The following is a 17,990-nucleotide window of genomic DNA, read 5'->3' as shown; positions in this document are numbered from 1 at the left end:
TCGTTTTATGATTTTATTTAGTCTATCCTGCATCAGGTAGAAAAAAGATTCCCGTGTACAGCACTGAGCCTCCAAAAAATTGACACAACTTTCTATGGGGTTAGTTTTTGTAAGCTATATGAAAATGGCCAAATGTCTAATTTGCCTCCGTACATAGCTTCTTTTTTTAGAAGGCCTCCGTACATAGCTATCTTTATTTTGCTTACCACAGTTTTAGTGATCATGGAAAACACCACGACGCTTGGTCATGGCGAGAAACACCATTCATCGGTCTAGCACAGGTAGCGTCCATCAATGCAGTTTGCTCAGCCAAAAAATATTTCGTTGTGGTGCCTTAGGAAATCAAGTCGTGATGAGACCATCACACTTTTACTTTTTAAAAGTCCCTTATCTCTACATGATTCAGGGTATTTTATGGAATGACATTTTAAAAGTCCCTATCTCATCCTGACATAATCTGCATAATCTGATTGTTTTTCTCCCGTTGCAACGCACAGGCATATTTGCTAGTACAACCTAATCAGAATGAAAATAATGTACTAGTGCATTGGTATAACCCTTTAAGAAGAAACAAAAGTAAAAAAATAAAAATAACTAAATTTGCACATAAATTACACATAAATTTTGCTTTTTATAATATGCAAAAATAAACATATAATAGTGGAAATTCATTAAAAATCTAAGAAAGAATGAATTTGATGGCATTGGTGTTGCCCTTAAAGACGAAAGAAACTGAAATAAAAAATAATAAAGTTTTCCAAAAAAGAATGAATTAGTGGCATTAATATTACCCTTTTAGAAGAAAGAAAATTAAAATGAAGTAATTTTTTACGCAGTTTACATATAAATTACTTTTTTATAATATGCAATAATAAGCATATAATAGTGAGACTTCACAAAAAAATAAGGTTTCCTTGAATTAGTATATTGTTATTACCCTTAAGAACGAAGAAACTAAAAAAACAAATAATGACAAAGTTTGCACATAATTTACAAAAAACAATCTTTAATAATATGAAAGAATAAGTATATAATAGTGAAAACTCGCAAAAATAAAGTAGTTTCCTACGTAGAAATAAATTAGTAGCATTGGTATTACCCTTAAAGAAGAAAGGAAATAGATAAACATATAAAAATAAAGTTTTTCAAGAAAGAATGAATTAGAGACATTGGTATTCACCCGCAAAAAAAAGAGACATTGGTATTACCATTTAAGAAGTAAGAATGGAAAAAAGTTTAAAAAAATCACGCAACTTTACACTGAAATTGCACTTTGTAATATGTAAGAAATAAGGATATAATAGTGCAATTTTCACACTCTAGTATACTTTATTCACATGTCATACAGTACTTCTTTGTATACATTTGACTCACACACGCACTTATCTCCCCAATACCCATAAAAATCGACTAAAAAACAAAAGAAGCTTTGTTGGCCTACAAGCAGGCAACATAAGGAAATGTGTAACGGGCTTCATCCCCAATAAGGAATCGACTAGCCCAAAATAGCGGTCAGTCAAAAATGTTCGTTACAAACATGACATCACACACAAGAAAAAACAAGGAGCACGAATCTTAAAGCATCGACCAATGGTCAAGAATATCGACTGGTCCAAATTTAAAAATCAGGCAACTTACTCATAGCTAAAGTGGACTCTTTGGGGGTGGCTAGGAGTGAGATGCCTGGATTTAGTTTTTTGATAAATATTTTTCTTGTGCTGAGGAGATTACGTTTGTGCGTATGGTATGGATTAAAGGCACGCAACTTTGGATCTGAACTGGGGATCGATCCTTCTGTTAAAGACCTCCATCCTAACCATATGTTGGTCCCTAATTATTCATAGTCTGTTCACGGGGAACTGTCTGACTTTTATGCTTTATAGGTATAGACTAGTTAACTTGGTGATAAGTGGAAAAAATATAATTGTATAGTCTATAAACCTTTTGGCACATCATGCAATTGTATGCCATCGAGCACCAAAATAAACACAGTCTAGCACAAAACGCACGTGTGTAATAGATATTATTGGCAAGATGTACGTCGAGCACACAAATACATTGGAGAAAATCCAACGAAAAATATCAAGTAAGCATCAATGACCAAAGACATAAGTAAAATAAAATACAAACTCAGACTTTGCAGCCACAAAATAAAAGGCCACCTCATACTTGGGCTTGGTGTGAAATATACTTGAACCTGGTAAGACAAAAGACTGGAAAAAAAAAGATGTTTTATAAGGAAGAATGAATTAGTGGCATTGGTATTACCCTCTATGAAGAAATAGAATGTGAAAATCAAAACAAATAAGGAAAAAAGTGTTTTTATAATATGCAAGACCAACCAAATAACAGTGGAATTCTTGCAAACAAAAAGTTTCCTAAGAAAGAATAAATTAGTGGCATTGGTGTTTCCTGAGAAAAGAAATAAAAAACTGAAACAAAGTAAAAATAAGAAGTTTCTAAGAAAGAATGAATTGTTGGCACTGGTATTACCCATTAAGAAGAGAAAAAATATAACAAATAAAGACAAAATTTGCTCATTAATTATATTTTTCGATAGTATGCAAGCATAAGCATATAATAGTTCAATTTTCACACACAAAGCTTACGAATATGGAGTGGATTAATGGCATTTTGTTAATGAAGTTTTTACAAAATTAATGAAGTTTTTACAAAAGAGTGAATCGGTGGCATTGGTATTGCCCTTTAAAAATAAATTGAATGAAAAAATAACAAATTTCACACAATTTACATAGAAAATATGTTTTTATAATATACAGTAATAAGTATATAATAGTGGAATTTTCGCAAAAGTTAGTTCCTCGGAAGGATTAATTAGCGGCATTGGTATTGCCCTTAAAAGAAGAAGAAATAAAATAGAATCAAAATAGTGAAGTTTTCTAAGAAAGAATAAATTAGAGGCATTGTTTTTGCCCTTTATGAGAAATAAAACAAATAATGACAAAAATTGCACAAAAATTGCGGTTTTTTTTGTAATATGCATGTAATAGTGTAATTTTCAAGAAAATGGTTTCCTAGGAAGTAATGAAATAGTGGCATTGCTATTAGCCTTAAAGAAGAACGAAATGAAATAAGAAACTCAAATAAACTCTAAATAAAGCTTTCTAAGGAAGAATGAATTAGTAAAGCTGCTATTACCCTTTAAGAAGAAAAAAATATAAAAATGTATTAAAAAAACATGCACACAACTTTGCACTTTTGCACTATGAGTGCACTTTTTGTAGCAAAGAATGAGCATATTATCTCTTTTGATACCAGCACCATCGGCGCCCCCCCCCCCCCTGTGTTGCCTCCCCTTAGGCGACGCCAGGGGGCCCCGAACCCTAGCGCCGCAGGCCTCCTCCCGCGCCTCCGTCTGCCACCGCTGCCGCCAGCGAGGGCCGCGATGGTGGCGGGCCCAGTGCCAAAGGCACCAGGGCGGGTGGACACGACAAGATCTCATCGGAGGCGGCAGGGGTGGCCCTTCTCGTGGGATCCGAAGGCGGCGGCTCGGGCGGCGATCCCTTGCCATGCGGTGGTGGCCGAAGCGCCATAAGCCGGCGGAGCGGAGGCCCTGGATGGATGGCGGCGGTGGCAGCGCCACATCTGACGGGGTGCTTGATCTGCGCGGAGATGGTGGCGGCGGCGACTGCGGATCCAACCCCGATCGGATCCGCCGCGCGGTGGCCTTCAGCCGACCGGTGGCGCATTGAGGGACCGATGAGGAGATGCCGGATCTTGGCCGGTTTACCGACGTCGGCGTTCGTCCTCGTGGCGAGACTCCGCTCTGTTCCAGCCAACCGCGAGATCGGGGCGACGTGGCTTCCAGTGAAAATCGTGCCTGACTGCGGTCATGGCGGACGATGGCGGCGTCTCGGACATCGTTCCCTTCTCGAGGCATCGTCGTTGTAGGTCACGTCAACCTGATCAGAAGGTTCCGGGGGAAACCCTAGATCTGGATCGACCGGATCGGACGATGGCGACGTTTCGATGTCGTTCTCCCTCCTGGGGGCATCGTTTTGGAGCAAGTGTTGACTAGAGGGGACAAGAGGAGGAGTGGCGTGGTATCTGACACGTCGACAACGGCGGGTCTCAGCGGCATGGAGCAGCGGGGTCTCACCGGTGGGCGTGTGATGATGGACGAGCGCAGGATGGTGGCGTTGTCTGGCGTCGACGGCAGCTAAACCGAGCAAGGTACATGCAGCGGTACAGCACTAAAGATGGATTGGTGGCAGGTGGCTGCGGTGGCCTCATACCCGACAGGCGTCCAGGTTGAGGAGTGCGCCGGACTGATGGATGCCCCATACCCGGCAGGCGTCCTAGTTGGGATCTCAGATCTTAGATGTTAGGTTTGGCTGCAAGGTCTGTTTTGGTATTAGTCCCAGACTATCAGCATCCTTTAATCAACTAGATAGATAGGAGTAGCGACAGATGTTGCCTAGACGATGGCTTCAGTCTTATTTTTGTATAACTTTGTAAAGTCTTGTGTGAATAATTAATAAAGTGGCTGCATGCATCGTCCACATGCAGAGCCCGGGGGTCCTCCTCCATTTCTAAAAAAAATTGTGCAAGTTTTCACACTCTATTATAATATACACACATATATTATATAGTACTTATGTGTATACATTTACACTCACCTATAATGTTTAAAAAGTTGACTTACGCAAATTTAAAAATCAGGTAACTTGCATATAGTTAAACTGGACTCCTTTATAGACCAGTCACCACACAAGATAACTCTTTTAAGCATCCAACTAGAACTTAGTGGCCACATTTTGAACACCAAGCTTTTGAAATGGACCAAATTTGATTTCTGACCCCACCCAAAGTTGTATGGTTCACCGGATGATTGTACCTACGGACATGTGGGCATGAGCTGATCTGCTGGTGGTGCCTGACACTTCCTCCCCCCTCTAAGAATGTAGATTTTGTTCACTTGGTAGTAATTAAAATGCCATAAAATGCTAGTTCATAATGTTACATTGTGATTTGCTAAGATTGGCACCGCAACTAATCAACCTCTAGATCCGCCACCAAGCTCAGAAGAACACAACATGAGAAAGTTGGTTGAAACAAATTCAAGAAAAAAAATCTTAGAAGTGAAATTTAGAGTAAAGGCAAAAATCATAAGTATTCCAAAAGCTTAAAATTGGAACAAAATCGCAAAATTTAAGAATAATAATGAGCATAATGCTATGATTTTCCCTCAATTCTTTTAAATCTTTTGTGACTTTCTCGAATAACCTTTTTCATTACTTCCCCACGAAAAACATTTATTCATTAGTTATTTGTATTTTTCATTCTTCTCAATTTTCATAATGTTAATCCAAATAGATTCCAATCTATATGTTCTATCAAAATATTACTTTTCTACATTTTTCCTCATCATTTCTCCTATTTTGTGAAATATATTTTGTGTAGACTAGGTAAATCGTATGTGCAAAACTGTCATTGCCTGACCGATCATACTGCTTCACCGAGAGATGAGCACCAAGTTTCTTTGGTTCGAAACGTTTAGGTACAAGATGTCGGTGTTGAGCGGATAATTATGGAAAGGGGTGAAAACCGAGTAGAAAACTTGCGGAGCTCGGTGCTGCCTCATTTGCTTGTGTATCTTTTAAAAGCGGAATATAATAAATATCAAGTTACAAGCCACGATAAAACATTGACTTCGAAAAACTGAAAGGACAGTAAAACTCTGGTCTTTGCACAAAGGACCACCAGCCAATAAGACAAAATACTATCATGAGCAAAGAATCCCTTGAGCTTTACGCCAACTCCCGTCACCTGACTCCGGCACCACCGCAACAGCCATCAAAAAATGTGGCAGGTCACCTCTTCACACGAGCTCGACGCAGCTCCATCGCTGATATGCGACTTTTCGAACCTTCAAAGCAGCTTAACAAAGGTGAAGCAGTTGTTGTTGAAAGACTCTGGTCAGGGAAGCACTCCGAATACGCCATCGAACTTTAGATCTAGCATCCCCGCTTGACGATGATGTCAAAGGAGGAAACTATACATGTCAGCCACCAACCACGAACCCAGCACATGAACCATCGTCTTCCAGTTGTCGTCGACACAGATCATAATCTGCATCCACTCCTGTACCACCACCTCCTGAGCTCCGCGCCGAGGACACAAGTCCACCATAGGGATGTCACTGCCACACCATCCCCACTTGAACAGACTAGCAACCAGATTCATCACCCACCAATGAGCAGGTATTGCTAGAAACTGATACAAAGCGAACACCATGCAACGCAGACACGGATACAAAATGAAGTTTGTCGGAACTCAAAAACCACTAGAATCATATAGAAAAACGAAACCAACAAACTTGTTCAATTGTGCGCCCATAAGCAGAGGTGGAAGATGAAAGTGGGAGGTGTTGGGGTTGGGGGGGGGGGGGGGGGGATAAAAGTGGGAGGGGGGAGCCAGGGGCAAGAATCACGAGAGTAAGGAGATAGGTTGGGCAGGCTAGAACAGAAAGAAGATAGACGGAAATTTCCGCATTTGAGGATACTGAAATTCTGTTTCCACATGAGTTTTATCGGAGAAACATCATTCGGTTCTGTTCTCATTTCCGATTCTGCTTCCGTCCCAAAAGAATTCTGTTTCCGTTTCCATGTTTTCATTCCGTTTATACTTTAGTGAAATGAAATATGAATAACAGAAGATATCAAACTTCACGTCTGTGGAAATAGAATAAGGAAATGAGGTAGAAGTGCATGTCTGGTTCATCAGAGTTGTCAGGCACAGGAAGATCTTTTCACGTCTGGTTACTCCACCGGTAGTTTATGATCTTACTTACATAGCCCGGTTGGCTTTCTGAACCCCGATCAGGAACTAGATGCTGCGAAAGCAAAACGAGATTTCTTGATGCTGTAACTTCCTCGGTCAGTCAATCACAGGAGATAAGACTTGTCCCTCACACAAGCATCAGAACCTGGCTGGCTTTACCGCATTGTGTAACAAGGCTGCTGCTCCTGCAGCAGCAGCAGCAGTGCTAGCTGTAGTTTTAGTGCAACAGCAACGCCATGGTCCATGGAGAGGCCTCCCGCTCAAGCTTTCGGCCTTCCATATATGGCCTCAGGCACAATGCCCAAAATATGCATGTACTCTGGAGCGGGCGACATGAGCAGGTGCGTGTCCATGAACCCGAGAAACCTCAGCGGCAAGCTGGCGGCGGAGGATGGCGTTCGTCCTGAGACGGGCCAGAGCCAGCCGCAGCAGCACGAGCCGGAGCACGGCGGCGATGGCGGCGACGGCGAGATGGTGCATTTCAGCCACCCGGAGCACCGGCTGGCCCGGTTCGACTTCCCGTACCTCTTCCTGTGCATGGGCTGCAAGGAGTACGGCGCCGGCAAGCGGTTCATGTGCCAGATCTGCGGCTTCCAGCTGCACGAGTTCTGCGCCCTGGCTCCCCCCTCGCTCCACGACCACCCCTTCCACCCCAAGCACCAGCACCTCCTCTTCTTCGAGAAGCCAGGTAATGGCGACGAACCATCCATCACACACAACCGAGCACGCAGGCACGCAGCCCTACTTACGACGAAGATGCATGCGTTTTGATCAGGCGGGTTTCTCCGGTGCAAGTGCGACATCTGCGGCAAGCCGGTCAAGGGCTTCTCGTACCGGTGCGCGTGCTGCAGCTTCGACGTGCACCCATGCTGCGCGGCCATGACGCGCCGGATGGAGCTCCCGGCGCACGCCCACCCGCTGCTGCTGGCGCCGGGCGCGGGCGCCGGCGTGGCCACGAGCTTCGTGTGCCAGGTGTGCCGGAGGCGGCGGTCGGGGCGCGTCTACCAGTGCATGCCGTGCGGGTACTACCTGCACGCCAAGTGCGCCAAGGACATGGTGAACGGGCTCTACGAGCATGGCGTGGTGCCGCCGGAGAAGAGCAACCCGCTCGTCGCCGTGGCCAAGGTCACCATCAACGCGCTCTTCAGCGTCATCGGCGGCCTCATCGAGGGCATCGGCGAGGGGATCGGGGAGGGCTTCGTGGAGAACATCGGCAGGAGCAGAGGCAGAAGCTTCAGATGAATCAATCAAGAGGCTAAAACATAATGTGTATGTGTCTGATGGCGAGTGGTGTTTATCTTTGCAAAAGTGTACCTCGTAAATGTATGTCAGGGCCTTTTGGTTTGTTTGAGGAAAAACAGAGAACTTTTCTAAAAAGTTTGAATGGATACTCTTATTTTTCTAACTTATAAGATTGAATGGATACTAAATTGCCTATGAAATGTAGTTTGAGAAAAAGAAGGTTTTCTTCCAAGAAGAGGTTTGAGTAGATGCTAAATACCCTATTGCCGAAAAAGGGTTTCCCCCGCTTTATATTATAAAGCAAACATCACCAAGTACAACCGAGATACCGAACAACGCACACACCGCACACACCCAAGGCAAGAGCAAGATACAAAGGTGCCAGGCACCGACACACCACCCCACCGACTACCAATAAAGAGGTGAACCGGACCAAAACGAAGCCAGGCCTCCAAAGCGGTGCCTCCAAGAAAGATACAACCATGGATAGCCGCCATCGCCTGATCAGCGAAGATCAGGTTTTTACCCGGAGCAAGACGACAAGAGTGGAAACGCTAAGAGTGGAAACGCCGCGACGGAGCCTTCAGGAAGGGTACGGCGGCAAAGGCCACCGTCACCGTCGGCCAGTCAAAGTACTGGACAGGTGGTGTACCCCGGCACTCACACCCCACCGTTGAACCTGAACTCCGCCAACCACCCGCAACCACGCCACCCACGCGGCCATGGTTGCCTGCCCGCACCTGAGACGCACGCTACGCCCACGAACGTCGCGCCTCCCGCCGCCAGAGCCACCGCCCTGGCAACCAGACAACCCCAAGACCTACACAAAGGCCCCAGCTTTGGACCAACCGATGGCCCTCGACCGACGGAACCACCCACAGACGCTCCGCTGGTAAACCTGCGCCAACCCGCCCGCGGCTGAGGAGAGGGGGAGAAAGGGGAGCGGACGAATCCGGACCGGCAAACCGTGCCGGCGACGGGTGACGCGACCGCATCGAGGCCACCCATCCCTCCAACCAAGCTCCCCGTCGAACAAGGGGAAAGGGGAAGAAGGAGGAGCGAACGCATCCGGACCGGCAAACCGTGCCGGCGACAGGTGGCGTGACCGCATCGAGGCCACCTATCCCTCCTACCAAGCTCCCCCGCGAGCACCCCCATGTCGCCCCACCATGGTAGCTGACACACATCTCCGCGAGGCCATCTGCAACCACGAGCCCGCCGACGAGGGAGACCAAACCGACCCGCAGCTGCAGCCATGAGAGCTCACCGGAGATGTCTCCTCGCGCCGTCCGCCGACGTCCGAGCGCCCGACCAGGAAGAATCGGACGCGGACTCGACCAACACGCCCCGCCAGCCACCACCACTGCGCCGCCACCCCCACCAGCCCGAAGCCAGGGCAGGGGCGGCCGCCCGCAGATCCTTGTCGCCCGCGACCCACACCACCGCAGCGCCCAGCCAGGAGCCGGCCCAGGCCACCGGAGCCCGCCATCGACGCCCTGCCTCAACGCGACCGCCGTCACGCCAGATCCGCCCGCCGCCAGGACCGCCCGCACCAGCCGCTCGCCGCCCCCGCCGCTCCATGCACCGGCGCGTCCTCCGACGCCCGGCCCGTCGCGCCACCGCCACGCGCAGCGCCATCACCACTCCGCCGCGCCGCCTCGCCCTGGGATAGCGAGGCACCCCGATCCAGCCGCGTCGGCCCACGCCAAGGCCGCTGGGAGGGGAGACGAGGAGGCCTCGCCGCCGCCGGCACCGGCCAGGCTTCGCCCGGCCGCGCCCTCTGGCGGGAGCGAGGGAGGAGGAGGGGTGGGGAAGGAGTTGGCGACAGCGCGCTAGGGTTCCTCCCGTCGCCTCACGGGGAGCGAGCGGGAGGGAGGGCCTGCGCGTTCCTGGCTCTCCCCGTCACTCTCCTAAATACCCTATTGAGAACTCCCTCCGTTCGAAATTACTTGTCGCAGAAATGGATGTATCTAGACATATTTTAGTTTTAGATACATACATTTTCGAGACAAGTAATTCCGAACGGAGGGAGTACAAAAGAACCTTTTGGCCCTGTTCGGTTGGCAGGGATAAGTCTGCCACAATCCCCTTGGGAGGGGGTGTAACCGAACAAGGCCTAGGGAACTTTTTAAAAGAATCAATCCTACCAATCAAAAAACATGTATAAGAAAAATTGCTAAAGGTTTTGATCCTCCAAAAGTTCTCTGAAAATCTTTTTGAATCAAATAGGCCTATATATAAAAGAGCAAGGGAAGCTCACCTTATTTCCAATCTCCATGATGGTTTCTCCGGCTAGCAAGGAGCATGTGATTCCAGCAAAATGTAAGTGAACACCAACTGAACATGATGCAGTAATATAAAACACAGGCATAACAACAGATAACCATAACCACCAGACCACAAGACATATGTCCAAAATAAATCTATATAGATTATTATATGTTCACTTTAACGAATATATGTCGCCACCATCTGATAAGTCTACCACAATGCACTCACAACACGATCTATGAGGTAAATAGGTACAGTAAAACAGCATCCACGGTTCAAACAGAAAAAATAAGCCATGTCTAGCCAGAGCACCAAAGTTTCCCGCAAAACAACTATGCCGGCCTGTATCAGAAGACACCTCCACCTCCCTACGGCTGTGGATGAAGAATATGTGTGCAGAACGCCTCGCCATCCATAGGGGGTAGTACTAACTAATTCAGAAGCGAATAGAACTTAGACCAGGGAGGTCTAAGGTTCTGCCGGCCAGGATCAACGCGACGACAGCTAGGGCAACTGCGACTCCGATGAAGATGTACTGCCGCGTTCTCCTTTTGAACTTGTTACGCAGGGGTGCGGGCATGGGCTGCAGCTGCCTCACAATTGGTTTAGGGATCCTCTTTATGATTATGGGTTGTGGTTGAGGAACATCAACATTCCTAGTATTGTCAGTTGTGTTGCTTTCAGTGTCTGCTGGAGCTATAGGTGCAGAGTTGCTCTCGCCACTTGTCAAGGCTGCTGGTGTAGTGCCAACCTTTTTAGACTTCTTTGCTTTCTTCTGCACATGTTTGCAATAGGATGAGAATTAATAATTTGTTGTGTGGGCAGTACAGTATATCAAGAAGGAATGAGCTCTAACATGAAGGCAGGAAATTGTGGAAACATACCTTTTCCTTCATCTCAGCTTCCTTGCGTGCTTTGAACTCCGCCCTTTCCTGAGCCTTTTCTGCCTTCTTCTTCTTTCTTTCCTCAGCCTCCTTAGCTTTGGCTATTTGCTCCAACCGGAGTCGTTCCTTTTCAGCTGCAGCCCTCTGCGCTCTTAGTTCCTCCTCCTTGCGTGCCAACTCCTCCGCCTTCCTTGCTAACTCCAACTCCTCCGCCAGACGAGCCTTTTCCTTTTCAATCTGCTTTACATCTACCACTTCTGGAGCTGGAGCTGGGGTTATTTCTTTCTGGGTTGAACCACTACCAGCTGCCTTTGGTTTAGCCTGCTTATGAGTCTGGGTTGGTGGTAAAACAGGGAAGGAATCCTCTTCTACAGGGACAACAACTGCAGTAGACTTTTCAGGTGCTGCCTCTGAAGTTGTAATGGGCACGTTTGGGCTTGAAACAGTGAGTTGAGATGGATTGTTGGGTCTTCTACTGTAATTGTTACTGGGAATGACGGGAGGCTCCTCATCAGGACCAAGTGATCTTCCATCATGGGTACCTAATCTCCTCAGAGTACTAATCTGGTTTGCTTCAACATACAGCCTGCGGAAGTCATCATCTTTGTTCCACATCTCCATAAAACCCTCAACCTGAAAGCGAAAGAACATTAAAAAATTAGTAAATTACTGATCAATGTAAAATAGCATAAGATTATATGAGGATCAAGAAAGAACTGTTATAGTTTAACAAAATTTTAAAGAGCATAAGAAATGAGTAATGAGGATGTTGGTACTGATCAGTCATAGGAGGGACTATAATTATGACGAATTAGCATAGTACTTAGTTGTAGGAACTTCTCATCCAAAGGTAGATCATAACCCGTACATACAAATATATATTATAGCACTAGCACTGCAACCCATGTTTTGTACAGAGATAAAGAAAATTGCAAATGTTAGTGGATTGTATCTGTTCTGTTGGCCAATTGGCTCAAAAGCGCATGTAAGTTGACCAGCTCAAGCAACCGAGACATCAAAACCAAGGCCAAATATCCATCGTACCAAATGCATGACTAAGATAATAACAGAAAGGGGGCTGTCTGATTTACCTGATTATTACAATATGACTGAAGTCCATCCATGTCACCACTTGATAAGAGCTTGCCCGCAGCATCACGGTCCTTCTTGTACATGAAGAAGTACTTGTTCTGTCGTGCCAAAGATATAGACAAGGATTTTCAGTTTCTTACACAGCTAACCAGAAACACTACAGAATAGATTCTGCATTATTAGTCACTAGCACAGTAGTATTTCTATGTTGACTTGTTTATTTAGCATGAAAATATTGCACTACAGAAAGCCTACAGGAAGCTTCTTACCTTCTTGCCTGGTTCCCCTCTCAGCTCAACCCAATTCTCGTAGGCCTGTTGACGTTGTTCATTGGCAGCATACAAGTCATCATTTAACTTTCTGAGAGCAGCTCTTTCATCCTCAAAAGATTTTTGAATCTTTTTTCTGTTCTCCTCAAGGGACTTCAGGTTTTTGAAAAGTAAATCTGCTTCCTTCTTCAAATTCTAGAGAAGACAACATAGGTCAGTATAAAATTAATGAAATGCGAATTGAAAAGAACAAGGCATGGCTTAAGAAAATACCTTATGTTGCTCATGAATGTGGTCCTTTTGATGGAATGCTTCACTCATTTCAGCCTCTGAGCCCATATTGGAGCACGCTTGCTTCCTTTGGGCTTTCAGTTCATTAATCTCTTTAATGAATAGTTTCTCTTCTTTCAAAGAAATTGTCTCGTGTTCCATAGTCCTCTGTTTCCTCACGATCTAAATCATCAGAATTTTGAACATAAGATGACAGATCAAAAATCGCAATACTATAACATGAGAAATGGTAATAAGGTCAATACACCAGCACAGAATTTTTACCAACTCATCAATTTCTTCAACTGAAGTTGCTTGATTCAACTTCCCAATCGTTGACCGTACACCATCTAGAACATTCCTCTTGCCGGCATGTGCAACTCTCGCTTCATTCTCTTCTTTCCGTGCTGTCTCTAACTTTTCCCGATACTCATCAAAGGCAGCCTGCAATATATAAATACAGAAGTCAGAAACGTGCTAAGGAAGGAAAAGGGGACTTGAACATTTGGAGGCCTGTTACCTTTTGCTTTTTCTTGCGAGCATTAATTGCATCTCTTTCCTGAGTCAGGCGATCCAGGTGAACTTGAGCATCTTGTACCCTTGCCCAGACATCATCGCCCGCAAGTTTAGGAACCTTTACGATGAAGAACTTGTGTGGCTTCATGAGCTGTATATTTCCCTTGTCACTCTCAAGCTCAACTGGCTGTTCAACAGGCGACTCACTGGAGTCCTCAGCAATCTTCTCCTTGCCTTTGTGTGCATGTTCATCATCATTCTCGTGTTCCACTGGAACTACCCCATCAACAGATGAAGGTTCCACTACTGTTATGCAATAACTAGGGTCAGCATTGTACTTTCACAAACAACTATATTCGGCACCAACTTCAAGGAGAAAATATATAAATTAAAAAAACCAAAAGGTATAGCCAAATAAAAATAGCGCATACCTTCCAAAGATTTGGTTTCAACCTCAGTAGAAGATATATTGCATGCATTTATATTTTCAGTATCTTTGGATGTCTCATCTGACGTGCCTGTTGCCTTGTCGGTGTGAGGAGCCTTAACTCCAGATTCCAATGTAACAACTGGCAGGCAAGGATACTCAGTCAGAGAAACTAGCTCTTCACGCGTAGTTGATGCGTCAAGAATGTCTGGCTGGCCATTATTAGATTGGCAATCTGTAACCAAATCACATGATTCGCCTACTTGCGAAACATCACCAGCTTCACCAGCAACATCAGATTCACTTCCTGTGGCGGAAGAGGGTGTAACTTCATCTACAACAGAAGCATTATTATCAGTCGATGCAACAGCTTCACCTTCATCAACAGCAGTTTCACTAAGAGATGCATCTCCTGTATCATATCTGAGTTCAGCGTCATCTGTCACAGCAGTTTCATGTTCCATGGAAACACCAGATATAACTTCATTGACAGTGGTGCTAGATATTTCATCAGAATTGCACTCCTCTGCTTGTACATGATCACAACTTTCCAACTCAGTATCCGGCTTTACGTAATCATTATCAGTGAAATCAATGGACCTTGGCTCATTATGGAAAGTAGATGCTGCAGCCGCATGCAACACAACATCTTCAACAACCTCCATCTCTTTACCTGGTTCTGCCTCAATCACAGCATTGTCACTTTTAACAGCTGCAGCTGCACCAGTGCCAGGTAATTCCAACTGCTCGTGCTTTCCAGTCTGTTCAGAAGAATAGTCATTATGGGCTAAATGTGCGTCCTCAGGGGAAACTTCTTTGTTTACCTCCTCCTCAACTTGGTCGGACGAATTCACATGCAGTGGAACACTCCTGTCTTCAGATGCCGACTCGAGATCTTGTGTTTGAACGCTATCTGCTGTGTTCATTTCCAACATGACAGCCTTCACATCAGAAACTGCCATGTTTCCATCACCTGCAGCATCTTCTACCTGGAGTATGTGATCCCCCTTAGGTTCAACAACAGGATCTTCTGAATTTACTGACTGAAGTGTGACAGAAGAGACATCATCCTTAACAGATTCATTATCTTGCACAATTTGTTCACTTATTCCCTCCTTCACAACTTCAGCAGGAATGGCCTCATTTGTTCCCTCCTTTGCTGGAGGTTTTGCTTCCTCGTCAGATGAGGGGACAACGACCGTATGACCATCATGCAAATCCCCCTCACCATCCTTTCCTACTACTTCGTCCACTTCAACCACACCAGAGGGAACTTCGCTCTCTCCCTCAAGCTCCAAAGAAGTGTCAGCAGTGTCCTTGGCACATCCAAGCCCGTTTGCAACAACTTCCTCTTCTGAAGGTACCTTAGAAGTCGCTTCACAATCGCCTCCATCCAATACTTCAGGCTCAGCCGTCAGTGCTTCTACTTGCTGCCCTTTGCTCCCATCAGCTTCTATCTCAGGAGCAGATGTGCCAGAATCAGCAATCTGCCCAACATGGTCATGCCCGTTGCTCCCATCCTGCTCAACCAACTCTGTGACTGCAGCATGCTCATGTTTGCCCTCATCGACGTGAATCACAGGATCAGTGGCAGTCACACTTGTGTCAGCATCATGCTGTTCAGTCACCCCCGAGATACCTGATCCATCTGTACCTGGCTCCATGATCTCAGCAGCAATCTCTTCTCCTTTGCTCTGCTCGCCACTGCCCTCAGACTCCGAAACAATGGTACCAGACTCAACATGTGTGGGGGGATTATCTGAACCACTGGACTCTGCTGGAGCATTCTTCTCTCCATCCTGCTGTTCTTCAGGAGCAACAACCTCAGTGGCGGCACTTTTTTCACTCTCTCCATCCTTGACATTAAGCACGGATTCCACAGCAGGTGGAGCAGAATCATCAGCAGCGTCAGCATGGTCAATCTTAAGTTCTGTTGCTGCATCACGACCATCAAGCTCTCCAGCGGCAGCAGTGCCCTGGTCCCCCAGGACAGCTTCAGAATTGTGGCTTCCCTCACCTTCTACTTCGCCCACGCCATCAACCTCAGACTCCACCGTAGCGGGGCTAGCATGCCCGTTGGAAGATGGAAGGCCGACGGCGCCGTCCAGAGCGGCCAATTCCCCACCGGCGGAGGGGTGATCTCCGCCCGCGTCAGCAGCCGGGGCTGCATTGGCCCGGGGCAGATCCTCCTCCTCCCGGCGGGAATCCGGCTCTGCCCCGGCGCCCGTGTCGGAGCCCGGGTCCGAGTGGCCGTCGGAGTCGCCGTTGACGATCACGAAGGGGCCGCCCACCCCCTCGCGCTCCTCCCCGGTCGGGGAGACCGCCTTGGCCGCCGCCAATTCCGCCATCGGCGCCTCGCCGGCGCCGCCGCGCGCCGTCCCCTCGGCCGTCATTGCCGCACAACCGCGGATCACGCCCCGATCCTGCACGCCAGAGCCAGAAACAGCACCGCCCCGTCAGCCCCCGCCTCGCCCGGATCACAGATCAAACACGCAATCCGCCAACGACGAACGAACCCGGCACGAAACCGAGGCCTCATCACGCACACACACAGATTGACGAAAACGAAACAGAAGATCTCGAAGCAGGGGAGGCACTTACAACTCAGGCGCGGATCCGGGCAGCACCTCTCCTCCGCCGTCGACCCCTCGCCGCTCCGAACGCGGCGGCGGCACGGACGGGACGAGCGAGATCGATCCGGGCGCGGGCGCGTGCGCGATCGATCGGCGAGACGGATCTGTCTGTGTCCCTCTCTCGCGCGGCGTCGGCCTCCGTTCTGTGTGTTTGTGTTGTGCGCTCTGGGTTGGGTTTTGGCGTGATTTATTCCGAGGGCTCGACTCTCCTGCTCAGATCTCTCTCTCTACCTCTGCCTCTCTTCCTGCGGGCGCTGGCCGCGGCTACTTGTAGTGAGAGACGGGGAGGGAGGAGGAGGCGTGGTGCGGCCAGCCGAAAAGTGGTTCGGATATGGACCCGATCCGCCAACAAACTGCCTCGCTACGGGTCTTCTTTTTTTGGTTCTTGTTGGAAACAAACTCTGGCCTCTGGCTGGCTTCACACGGCCTCCTCTCGCGATTTCGTGTGGCCTGCGGGGTCCTCTACGTAAACTTGCGGATAGGTCTCCTTGCATAAATGTGAAATCCTTGAGGTGTATTTCGAAGAGCCTACTTGTAATTGTGTTGCACAGTAGGGTAGAGCAAAGATGGCAGGGTATACAAGGAGGTGTATGGTTTTGTGAGGAGGTGATCTTTTAGGTTATGCTCAGAAGAAATTTGAATTTTTGAAAAAACGATCCAACTACCGTTGTTGTTTTTTTTGCGAAGAACTACCGTTGGTTAAGCGCGCGAATCCAATCAACGGTGGGTCTTAAGCTCAGGAGGCAGCGAACGCCCGCCACGTGTTTTTGCGCTTCTCATACTCTTTTCCCGCGCCTTCCGCACGTTCCCTCTTTTGGCGCTAGGTACTTGAGACTCCATCGATGTTATTAGAAGATCGTCCATTTTGGATTATCGCCGAGTAAGATGAGACGCGTCCCATTTTATTGTAATTGTGTCGCGTAGTATGGTAGAGCAAAGATGGTAATCCCACCCGAGGAGTGATAGGGTTTTGTGAGCGGGTGGTCTTTTAGGTTATGCTCAGGAGAAATTTGAATATTTGAAAAACGATCCGACGACCGTTGGTTAAGCGCGTGAATCCAATCAATGGTGGGTCTTAAGTTCGAGAGGCCGTAGACGCCTGCCACAGGTTTCGCGCTTCTCATATTCTTTTCCCGCGCTTTCCGCTCGTTTCCTCTTTTGGTGCTAGGTACTTGAGACTCCGTCGATGTTCTTAGAAGATCGTCCATTTTGGGTTATCGCGGAGTAAGATGATACACGTCCCATTAATGATAAAAGATTTTTGAAGAGAGATGGTCATTTTCAAAAATTTGAAAAACGACGACCGTTGGTTAAGCGCGTGAATCCAATCAACGGTTACTCTTAAGTTCGAAAGGTGGCAAACGCCCGCCATGCAGTCCCGCGCTTCTCCTATTCTTTCCCGTGTCGTCCGCTCGTTTCCTCTTTCGGCTTGTTTGATAGCCCGTGTTGGTGCTACCATGCTAGATATTCCAGATTCCATCAACGTTCTTAGGAGTTCTTTTCTTTTGTGGTATTAGGCAGAGTAATACGATACGCGTCCATGCCATTATAAAAGTCTTTTAAGAGATGATCCATTTGGAAA

At 47.1% G+C, this 17,990-nt stretch overlaps 2 protein-coding genes across 2 annotated transcripts; one reads left to right on the top strand and one right to left on the bottom strand.

Annotated features, from left to right (window-relative positions):
- The first annotated feature begins 6,591 nt into the window (after positions 1-6,591).
- LOC147971999 (uncharacterized) lies at positions 6,592-8,097 on the top strand. The gene is made up of 2 exons (XM_087522905.1): positions 6,592-7,492; positions 7,580-8,097. Exons 1-2 carry the CDS (start codon positions 7,048-7,050, stop codon positions 8,044-8,046), a joined length of 912 nt encoding a protein of 303 aa, XP_087379031.1. The 5' UTR covers positions 6,592-7,047; the 3' UTR covers positions 8,047-8,097.
- A 2,358-nt stretch (positions 8,098-10,455) lies between these two features.
- Positions 10,456-16,682, bottom strand: LOC125509815 (calponin-like domain protein). The gene is made up of 9 exons (XM_087521223.1): positions 16,377-16,682; positions 13,780-16,198; positions 13,353-13,654; positions 13,118-13,276; positions 12,836-13,015; positions 12,563-12,757; positions 12,293-12,391; positions 11,202-11,834; positions 10,456-11,092 (listed from the first exon to the last, which is right to left on the bottom strand). The coding sequence occupies exons 2-9, from the start codon at positions 16,166-16,168 to the stop codon at positions 10,754-10,756; spliced, it is 4,296 nt and encodes a 1,431-aa protein (XP_087377349.1). The 5' UTR covers positions 16,169-16,198; positions 16,377-16,682; the 3' UTR covers positions 10,456-10,753.
- Between the last annotated feature and the right edge of the window lie 1,308 nt (positions 16,683-17,990).

Source organism: Triticum urartu, chromosome 5A (genome assembly GCF_056163025.1).
Source record: "Triticum urartu cultivar PI428250 chromosome 5A, HENAU_Tu73, whole genome shotgun sequence".
NCBI classification, from domain to species: Eukaryota; Viridiplantae; Streptophyta; class Magnoliopsida; order Poales; family Poaceae; genus Triticum; species Triticum urartu.
This window is presented reverse-complemented; position numbering and strand designations above follow the sequence as displayed.

Bases quoted from the DNA above. Each gene is read 5' to 3' on its own strand.
- LOC147971999 (XM_087522905.1), top strand. From the start codon at position 7,048: ATGGAGAGGCCTCCCGCTCAAGCTTTCGGCCTTCCATATATGGCCTCA. The intron at 7,493-7,579 runs GTAATGGCGACG...CGTTTTGATCAG, and splicing joins CCTCTTCTTCGAGAAGCCAG to GCGGGTTTCTCCGGTGCAAG.
- LOC125509815 (XM_087521223.1), bottom strand. From the start codon at position 16,168: ATGACGGCCGAGGGGACGGCGCGCGGCGGCGCCGGCGAGGCGCCGATG. The intron at 13,655-13,779 runs GTATGCGCTATT...ATTGCATAACAG, and splicing joins TGAAACCAAATCTTTGGAAG to TAGTGGAACCTTCATCTGTT. The intron at 12,758-12,835 runs GTATTTTCTTAA...TGTCTTCTCTAG, and splicing joins ACATTCATGAGCAACATAAG to AATTTGAAGAAGGAAGCAGA.